Below are 10551 nucleotides of genomic sequence, written 5' to 3'. Positions count from 1 at the left end.
TCCTTAGTCTTATTGGTCTTAGTTAGGGGAAGGCACTGTTCTAAGTGAGCAGAGTTGGCTCTATCTGCCCAACCAAAGAATGAGACAAGTTCTGTTAGCAAACAGTATGTGGACCCTGAACAAAGATGGAGGGAATGCTTGAGCCCTTAGAGATTTGCTGTTCTTACCCTGAGAGACCCTACTTTCTGGTATATTGATTTGTTGTGCCAGTATCCCCCTGCCCCCGTAGTGTCAAGAGACTAGAATCAGTTTATCAGAGAGAGGTGTCTCAGGCCTTGCCATAGTCAGTTGGAGGGTGGAAAGAAGACACTTTCACTAGGTGAACCTAGTCTCATATACTGCTATTAAGAGGACCCATTCACTCCATAACTGTGTGGACCTGGCAGAGTGTACTTCTATATAGCAGTTAGTCCCAGTCTGTGCTTGTTGTCTGGGACCTGAGCCCCTCTCCTAAATTGCTCATATGGAGGTTCCAGGAACAAAGGACATAGTTACTGTACTGAGTCATAGCCAGAGACCATAGAGTAGAATGGAGTTGGTAGGAGGCAGGCCCATGAGACCCAAGAGAACTACCTAAGATAAATACTGAGAAAACCTTCGTCACTGCTGACAGCTTAGCAAACCCTCACATTTTTTCTCTCACCCTCAGGCCACTCTTCATCAACTTTCTCCTGCCACTTACCTGCAAAACAAATTATAATGTCCCACAGGCATGAGCAAGGCCGTGAGGCCCAAGAAGAGAATGAGGGTCAGGTCAGCGAGGAGGTGCCTGTAGCTAAGGAGGTGGGCACCTCAGAGGGAGAATCTGCTGCTCAGGTTCCCTGTTCCTCCTCTGCTCCTGCCCAAGCCACTCTACCAAATGAAGGTTCTGCTCGTCAAGCAGGGAGACGTCAGAGCGTCTCAAAGGCCTACCTCTTCTCCAGGTTCTTGCTCAACAGTCAGCTACAGTATAAGGTGACCGAATTGGTGAAGTTTCTGAGTTTCAAGTATACAACAAAGCAGCCCGTCACTGAGGCAGAAATTCTGAGTATTGTCAAAGAGTACAAGCACTACTATCAAGTGATCTTCAAGCATGCCTGTGAATGCATGGAAATGGTTTTTGGCATAGAAGTGAAGGAAGTGGATGCTATCAACCACTCCTATGAGCTCCTTAAAGTTCTTGATCTCACCTATGATGGGCGCTCGAGTGGTGATGACGAGGAGGGCATCCCCAAGTTAGGCCTCCTGGTGCTCATCCTTGGTGCCATCTTCATGGAGGGCAACCGTGCTCCTGAGAAGAAGATCTGGGACATGCTGAATACGGTTGGCGTATTTCCTGACCAGCATGATTTCATCTGTGGGAATCCCAGAAAGTTCATCACTGAAGAATTGGTTGCTGAGAAGTACCTGGAATACCAGCTGGTACCCGACAGTGATCCTCCATGCTATGAGTTCCTGTGGGGCCCAAGGGCCCGTGCTGAAACCAGCAAGATGAAAGTCCTGCAGTTTTTCTCCAAGGTTGTCCGGAGCAGCCCCACGGCCTTCACAGCTCTGTATAGGGAAGCCTTGAAGGATGAAGAGGAGAGAGCCCAGGCCGCCCTTGCCTCCGTGGCCTTTCCTGTTGCCCCGGAAGACTCAGGTTCCGCGGACAAGCCCAGCAGCTTCTCCCGCCCTGAGTAAATTGAGGCTGCTTCTTCACACTGATTAAAGACAGCAGTCAGATTTTCGAGTAGAAGAGAGTTTGGGTTCTTTTTCTTTTTGTTCCGTCTTAAAGGGTTTATTAGCTTTAGAGTCTCCATTCATTAACTGTGGCTCCCACGTTTGTTTCAGAAGAAGAAGTTTGCTGCTGTGAAAAGCGTGTTGAGAACATTCTCAGCTTTGAGGTCTAGAGGAAGATCAAATAGCAGTGCAACAGAGCTTTCCTTGGACACGTGAAAGATCTAAAAAAAATGACAGATTCTATTGTTCTTGTAGTCTGTTTTGTGAAGCTAAACATATGCACCTCTTACTTGGTTGACTTAGTGAACAATGCATGTGCAGTTAAAGGTTAATAAAGTGCACTGCCCTGTTTTCCCAGCAAACAGTGTCTGTTCTTTGCAAGACATGTTTATATCAGGGGAAATTCATATGTCAATGAGGAAGATGATGAAATAGTGTGAAAAACAAAGACTTAAGTTAAAGGCCTGAGGAGGTGGGATACCAAATAACAGCTATAAAGTATCAGTGCTTTGAGCTAAGGCATTTGGGGGCTTTGGGAAATCACAAATCCTCTGTTAAGGTAGATGGTGGTAGGGACCAGATTCTCAGGCAATGTGTCTAATACATGAGAGAAAAACTTAGAAGGAAAAAAAGTGCTCAGAGAACTTCTCTTTGAAGTATGCTAAACAAGAAATAAATCTCCACTGGGGACAGGGGCCATTATAGAAGGTGACGTGAACTCTTTCTGAGTGCTATCAAACATACTGTCTTACCTAAGCCTTGTGTACAAAACATTTCTGGGAACTCTGACAATACCGCCTTCACGTGGTGGATAGAATTCTCTAGGTCTTAACCCTGGTTTCAGAGAACCCACTCCTCTGTAAGGTCATTTTTTTTTAATTTTTTAACTTCCTTTTTATATTCTTTGAGTCTTACACATCATACATCTCGATCCCATTCATTTCCCATCCCTTTGTATCCAACCTCTGCCATTACAAAGCCTCCCCAAAATAAAACGAAATTTAAGAGAAGGGAAAAGGAAGCAGTAGCATGACACAGTGAGTCACGCAGTAGACCCTTTTATCCACATTATCTTTACTTGCAAGTGTTCATTGCAGAGAGTCATTGATCTGGTCCAAGGCCTCTGGTTTCTACTACACTATTGGTGCTGGGCCCTCACTGGGACTCCTCTTGGTTATCCTGCAGTTGCCCTGGGTCATGGAGATCCTGCAGCTTTGGGTCTGCAGGGCTGGCCTTCCTGTGCTCCAGCAGATCACAGATGGGGTGGATGTTGGGGTGGGCTAACACATAGCCCTGGTTCTGGGCCTGGGTAGTTGCAGGGCTGGTCAGCCCACCAGCTCTCCCCTGTCTTCACCTCTAGGGCAAGCTCTCCAGCATTGCCCAGCTAGTTTTCCCCTTGCAAGAGGTGGGGCCGATTCTGCTTTCACATTCTCAGAGATGGCTCTCCTGCTCCTACACCTTCAAAGCCAGCTCTACTGTGTTGCCCAGGCGTGTGCAGGGGACACTCTCCTGAATGCTTCAGCTGGTGAGGGGCAGGGACAGCTCTCCCACCTACCACAGGCAGTGAGGGGCAAGGGCCTCTCTCCCCCACCCACACCACCATATGGCAGATGAGGGGTGAGGCCAGATCTCCCATGCTCATGTTCTCAGATGGGCCTGCACCTAGTCAATAGGGTCAGCTCTACTGTGCTGTCCAGGCAAGGTGCAGGGCCCACTTTCCCAAGTGCTGCAGCTGGTTAGGAGGCGAGTCATCACTCTTGTCTGTTGCAGTAGGTGAGGGCTGTGGGGGGACATCTCTCCCCCACCCACACCACTGCATGACAGATAGTAGTGGGGACAGCTGTCCCACATTTTCAGCTTTAGGGCTAGCTGCCCTCCCCCCAGGGTCAGCTCTACTATGCTGCCCAGGAAGGTGCATGGCCTCTCTCCTGAGTGCCGCAGCTGGTGCCAGGCAGGAACAGCTCTCCCGCAGTTAGACTGTGAGATCGTTAATAATTAGGTGAGTCTGACATTTGTTTTGTCAACTTTAAGCGATGGTTAGAAAATTAGTGGCAGTTAAATGAATGAAAAAAATGATTTAGATAAAAGAGAAACTATAAATGACAAACATACTGTGAACTGTATACAGCATGGGGAAATTGCAACCTAAATAGGTTTAAATAATATGTATATTATTAATAAGGAAATTTTAGCGAGTTTTGTTTGAAAACTTGACATATATTAGAAATACAATATACATCACACAAATGTGTCTAGTACTTTGTATATATCCCATAAACACCCCAAATCCTACTTAAATCTTTTACAGCGAAGAACTCTGAGACTAATAGCACCTGGCACTTTGCCTGAAATATATGACTAGAAAATGGCATGTCTGAGAATTAATTCCTCATCTGAGTTCACCAAGGCCTATACTATTCCTGTTCTCATAGTTCATTTCTCAATAATGTTTTTGGCAAAATAAAACAGAACTTTTAAGCAAATCATGGAAAACAGAATTGAATAAGGAAGATGAAATAAAAAAAAAGAACACAATCTGAGATTCATTGCTGACATTTACTGGGGTCCTCTAACCTGGGCTCCAGAATTCAAAAGATCTACCCCATCCACGTGCTACCATTTTGTTTCACCCCAGTACTTTGTCAAATTACAGCACCCTTCTTGCAAGCCCCTGTCCCTCAGGTCTAACTCTGGAAACTGGTCTGCTGAAACTAGCAGAACCTCTTTTGAAGGCTATATCCTGCTCCCAATGGGACAATCCCATATCAGTTCCCTGACAGAGCAGTTCTATTCTCTGCAGAGAAGTTCCGGATGTCCCAGCCCTCGTTGGGAATCCCTCGGATCCAATCATCATTGCTTCAATATGCGATAGACTGTGAAAAATGCTTTGATTCCTGGTCATACCCACTGAACCCCTTTAATATACTCTCAAATTGCTTTGTAAATGAGATGTGACCAAAGTTTAATGTGGAGGAAAGAAGGGGAAAATGAGAGATTTTGAAATTAACAAGCAGCATTAGGGTTTTATTAATATATATTATTTGCCCTCCCCTCAGAGCTCAGGTGAGCCCTGTAGAGGAAGGGGCAACAGTAGTGTAAGATCCAGAGGGGATGAAGAATAGGGCCATCTGAATAAATTAAACAAGGCACAGATGAACTCACAGAGACTAAAGCTGCAAATACAGAGTCTATGTAAGTTTGCAGCAGGTCCTTTGCATGTAATAGAGCTGTTATTTTAGAATTTTTACGGCACTCCTGAGTGTGAGAACAAGCAGATCTCTGACCGTTGTGCCTGCTCTTGCGACTCCTCTTCCTATTGAGTTGCTGTGTCCAACTTGAAAATGATAATTTTTGTTTCATCTTAGTTTTTATTTTGTCATGTATGATTGTTATCTACTAGAAACCTATTCTTTTCTAATAAGAGAAAGGGAGTAAATCTGGAAGGGAAGGGAAGTGGGGAAGGACTGGGAGAAGTTGAGGGAGGGGAAACTATAATCAAGATATATTTTTGAGAAAAGAATCTAAGTTTTATAAAAGGGGGAAGATATATGATTTGAAACAGGCCATTGAACAAATATATAGATGAATGAGCTTACTTGGATGGGTAAAAACTAAAGTCTCCTGCACAAGAGACAGATGAGAAACGCATATAGGAAGCTAAATTCCTAAAACCCTGGAAGATAAATAGTTGTTCCTTAGCGGACATTCTATCTCTAATGGGAAAAGAAAACGAAGTTTAGTAATCTATCCACAGTATCTTGTCTGTTTCTGGAGGTGCAGCTTAGTGATATGCAAGCCCAAGGCTTAAGGGTCAATGTCCCATAAGTACTACAAAAGAAGACGATAGGAAAAATCTTGGCTCCCAGTTTACCCAAAGGTACCGACCTATACAGGTAGGAGTGTAGCATATGTGGATTTCCTGAGTATAAAGACAGACTGCTTAGTGTTTGTTTTATTGGGATAGATTCTGGCATTTGGGACTTATTACTGTTAATATAGATGAACAACAGAGTGGAAAACCCCAAGAACATAAAGAATTAAAAGCTTCCCTTTGGCTCTGTGGGTATTTTTTACATATACCCTATAAATCCCAAAAGAATGCCCTAAGGATAGAAAAACTTCCTTCCATTCCAAAGGAAAAAGATCCATGTTCTTGCAGCATTTATCTGTTTTGAAAATGTTGACAAGGGTCTGATGTTTGTTTATAAACTATGTCTATGGTTTATATTACTTGATTTATTGTTCCTTCATTTCATTTATCTCGGGGACATGTCTGTCTCCTTGTTAAGAAAGTGTTTATTTTTAGTCAAACCAGGATAGGCCAAAAGATCAGCAAAGGGCTCTTGGTCTCTGATGTAGGAGGTCAAGAGAGGGAGGTGAGGGACAGAGAGAACAGGAGAGTGAGAGGGATCAAGAGCAAGAGAGAATGAGACAGAGCTTAGGGTGAATGAGAACATCACAGTAAGCAAGCAGCTGCTATTTGAAGTTTGGTTACAACTGTTCTGGGTTCAGACCCCTCCTTTGATTTGGTTAAATGAGCCATTAATTTCTCCTTTTTTATATGAGGTTAGACTTGCTTTTTTTTTAAAAAAAAAATTACCTATCCTTAAAAGGTCTAAGGAAAACTCTTGTTAATTCATCTACTCATCCATTCCTACAACAGTTACCTTCTTTGATATTCTTCCTTGTGTTCGCTATTAGTTTTGTAACATGCTACTCACTTGCTGAGAAGTTGAACTTATTGTAGGACTAGATCAATATAAATTTAACCTGAACAGATATATGTGACTTACTGTTTTCTTTTCTTTGTTTTTTAACTAAATGTTTCTATTTTACATCCCCACCACAGTTTTCCCTCCCTCCTATCCCCCTATTCCCTCCCCCACTACCCTCCCGTCTTGATGTACACCTCCTCTGTTTCTGTTTAGAAAGGAGCAGGCTGCCCAAGAGTAGGAACGAACTTCTAGTTGTGGTAAGACTAAGCTCCTCCCCGTGCATTGAGGCTGGGCAAGGCAATTCAGTATGAAGAATGGGTTCCCAAAAGCCAGGCAAAATGTTACAGTAAGCCCCTGCTCCCATTGTTAGGAGTCACATGAGTACACCAAGCTATTTAACTGTCACAAACAGGTAGGGGGCCTAAGTCAGTTCCTCGCAGCCTCCCTAGTTGTCAGTTAAGACTCCATGAGCTCCTATGAGCTCAGGTTAGTTGTTTCTGTGGGTTTTGTTATGATGCCCTTGAACTCTCTCACTCCTACAATCCTTTCTCCTTCTCTTCAGCAGGATTCCCCAAACTTGGACTAATGTTGGCTGTGTTTCTTCACATATTTTTATTACTAGACAAAGACTTGCTGATGACAATTAGTGTAGTCACCAGTCTATGAATAAAGCAGAATATTGTCAGTAATGATAACATTGACATTTTTTTCTCCAAACATTTTCAGTTCGACCCTAAGTCTCTGGACCATCTAGTCTCTAGGTCCTGGCACCACAGAAAGTGTAAAGAGTGGGATCACTCCTGTGGCATGGGTCTGAGACTGGACTAGTCATTGGTTGACCACTCCCACAATTTCTGTGCCACCATTACCACCTTTCACAGGCAGGACAGACTGTACGTCACAAAGTGTGACTGAGCTGGCGTCCCATATTCCTCTGCTAGAAGATCTTTATCAACTCCACATATGGCAGAGGACTGAGCTCCAAAATACATAAAAAACACAAGAAACTAGACATCAAAAACCAAATAATCCAACTTAAAAAATGAGGTACAGATCTTAATAGAGAATTCTCAACAGAAGAATTTTAGATGGTAGAGAAACGAAATGCTCAACATCCTTAGCCATCAAGGAAATGCAAATTAAAACAATTCTGAGATTTAATTTTACACCTGAAAGCTAAGCTCAAAAACACAAATAACAGCTTATGCCAGAGAGGATGCATGGCAAGGGGAACACTTCTGGTGGGTGTGCAAAATTGTACAGCCACTTTGGAAATTAATATGGCAGTTTCTCAGAAAATTGGGAATCAATCTACCCCAAGACCCCAGCAATACCACTCTTGGGCATATACCCAAAGGATGTTCAGTCATATCACAAGGACACTGATTGAACTATGGTCATAGCAGCTTTATTCACACTAACCAGAATCTGAAAACAAACCAGGTGTCCTTCTACCAAAGAATGGATAAAGAAAATGAAAATGTGTGCCGGGCGATGGTGGCGCACACCTTTAATCCCAGCACTCGGGAGGCAGAGGTAGGCGGATCTCTGTGAGTTCGAGACCAGCCTGGTCTACAGAGCTAGTTCCAGGACAGGCTCCAAAGCCACAGAGAAACCCTGTCTCGAAAAACCAAAAAAAAAAAAAAAATGAAAATGAGGTACATCTGCACAATAGAGTATTGCTTAGTGCTAAAAGCAGTGAAATCAGGAAATTTGCAGACCAATGAATGGATCTAGAAAAAAATCAATCTGCGTGAACTAACCCAGACCTAGAAAGACAAACATGGTATGTACTAATTTATGAGTGAATATGTGCTGTAAAGTAAAAGGTAACCATGTTATAACCCATAGCACCAGAGAGGCTAGATAACAAGGAGGGCCCAAGGGGGCATATATGGATCTCTCTGGGAAGGGGAAATAGAAGAGGTCTCCTGAGTGGACCAGGGACAGGTGAGGATGGGCACATGAGGATGAGATTTGTATGTGGGTGGAGACGAAGAGTACTGAAAGAGATGTCTTGATATGGGGGGGGGGGACATTTAGGGGTCAGATAGAAACATGGCGCAAGGGAAACTCCCAGAATCTACAAGGATACCATCAGCTAAAACTCCTAACAATAGTGATTAGGTAGCCTGAATTGGCCATCTCCTGTGACCAGGCCAGATTTCCAGTGGGGGGTGTGGCCCTGTTTTTTTAAAAATTTTTTATTACTTTATAAATAATAACAATCAAAATTTCCACTTCCTCCTCTCCTCCCACTTCCCTCCCGCTCCCCCACAATCCTCATCCCCTCTCCCTCCAGTCCTAGGAGAGGGCAAGGTACCCTGCCCTGTGGGAAGTCCAAGGTCCTCCAGCTACATCCAGGCTTAGGAAGGTATGCATCCAAATAGAATAGGATCCCAAAAAGCCATCCGACCACACTGAACCTCATAAAAGAGAAAGTGGGAAGTAGCCTGCAATACATGGGCATGGGAGACCACTTCCTACATATAACCCCAGTAGCACAGACAATAAGAGCAACAATGAATAAATGGGACCTCCTGAAACTGAGATGCTTCTATAAAGCAAAGGACGCAGTCATTAAGACAAAAAGGCAGCCTACTGAATGGGAGAAGATCTTTACCAACCCCACATCAGACAAAATATATAAAGAACTCAAGAAACTAGACATTAAAATTCCAAATAACCCAATTAAAAAATGGGGTAGTGAACTGAACAGAGAATTCTCAACAGGAGAATTTCAAATGGTGGCTCTGCTTTTAAAAGGGCCGAGTGATTGTTTAATGCTTTGTTCTTGCCAAATTGAATTTCCTTCTCTGACTCTGTCTTCTACAGGTTGCGTCTGATGGAGCCATGAAGCATAAAGAGGGGAGATGTGCTAGGCATTGAATGAGGGCTGCAGGTGCTGTGCATGCTGAGTAGATTGTGTGACCATCCAGGGCACATATACTGATGTAGAACATTCTGTGTTGACATGAGTCCCCAGAGGTCTAGAGCACTGAGGGACAGCAAGAGACCCCGGTGTAGTATCAAGGCTAGTACCTGGATCCATATCAGGGGATGTGGTGATGTAGCTGTGGTTTGTAGATGCAGGCTACTGGACTAGAAAACAAAGAAGTTTACATGTCTGTTTGTTCCCAGAGTCTGATGCTGCAGCCTTTTCAAAAATATTAAACTGTGTGTTTAATGTCAGGATAGAATCTGCCTGTATTCAAGGAAAAAAACATTTTAGTAAATTACTGTCTAATAAAAGAAGGGGGGAGACAGGAAGGGAAAGATTAGGAGAGAATGAATATCATAGTAATATGTGATATGTATCTCAAAGTTTTTAGAATATTTCAGACTGTAGAATCTGTGGTTTTGGACTCTGCGACAACACTGCAAAACAAGCATCTCAGGCCTAGAATCAGGAATCGAATTTCTAGATGATCGTATTGCACAGGACACCTGGCTTCTTATATGAAGCCTTGGGAGCGAGTGCTTTAACTTCTCTGCTTGAAATAGACATTATCATCTCTAACAAAATTTCAAAGAAAAACACTCTGTTCAGAGTGGCTTCGTTCACTTAGCAGTATACAATTAAAGATTTTTCCTATCTTTCTGTTGCTTGATAATTCATTTCCTTTTATTGCTGAATAACATTTAAATATACGATTGTGTCTTATTTATCCATTTGCCTGTGGAATAGCATCTTAGTTGTTCCTAGCTCTGAGAAATAATGAAAAATGCTGCTATAACATTCCCGTGAATATTTTTTTGTTTAGAAGCAAACTTTTCAAAACTTTTAATTGTAATTATGTGTATATGTGCATGGATGGATGGGTGTGTGTGTACGTGTGTGCATACTGGTTTGTGCATGAGCCTATAGTGCCTGAAGAGGTCAGAAGAGGGTATCAGATCCTCTTGGAGCTGGGGCTTGACACCTCCAGAAAGGCAGTATCTGTTCTTAGTAGCTAAGCCACCCCTCCAGCCCCTAGACACAGTTTTCAATGCATTTGGATAAATACATGTAGGACAGTTGCCGAACTCTATGGTGAGATGACCACCACATTTCTTTCAGAGTGGCCCTACCATTCGCAGTTTTACCAGCAAGGAATGGAGTTCCTGTTGCTCCAATCTCATGTTAGCTTTTAGTGTT

The 10551-nt window shown here is 43.2% G+C and overlaps 1 protein-coding gene across 1 annotated transcript; it reads left to right on the top strand.

Annotated features, from left to right (window-relative positions):
* Positions 1 to 699: 699 nt before the first annotated feature.
* LOC121437360 (putative MAGE domain-containing protein MAGEA13P) lies at positions 700 to 1659 on the top strand. The gene has a single exon (XM_041637238.1). It carries the CDS (start codon positions 700 to 702, stop codon positions 1657 to 1659), a length of 960 nt encoding a protein of 319 aa, XP_041493172.1.
* Positions 1660 to 10551: the final 8892 nt, after the last annotated feature.

Source organism: Microtus oregoni, unplaced genomic scaffold (assembly GCF_018167655.1).
Source record: "Microtus oregoni isolate MIOR12 unplaced genomic scaffold, Mior012 000052F_001, whole genome shotgun sequence".
NCBI classification, from domain to species: Eukaryota; Metazoa; Chordata; class Mammalia; order Rodentia; family Cricetidae; genus Microtus; species Microtus oregoni.
This window is presented reverse-complemented; position numbering and strand designations above follow the sequence as displayed.

What these genes read in the sequence shown, in the direction of transcription:
- LOC121437360 (XM_041637238.1), top strand. Translation starts at nt 700, where the DNA reads ATGTCCCACAGGCATGAGCAAGGCCGTGAGGCCCAAGAAGAGAATGAG.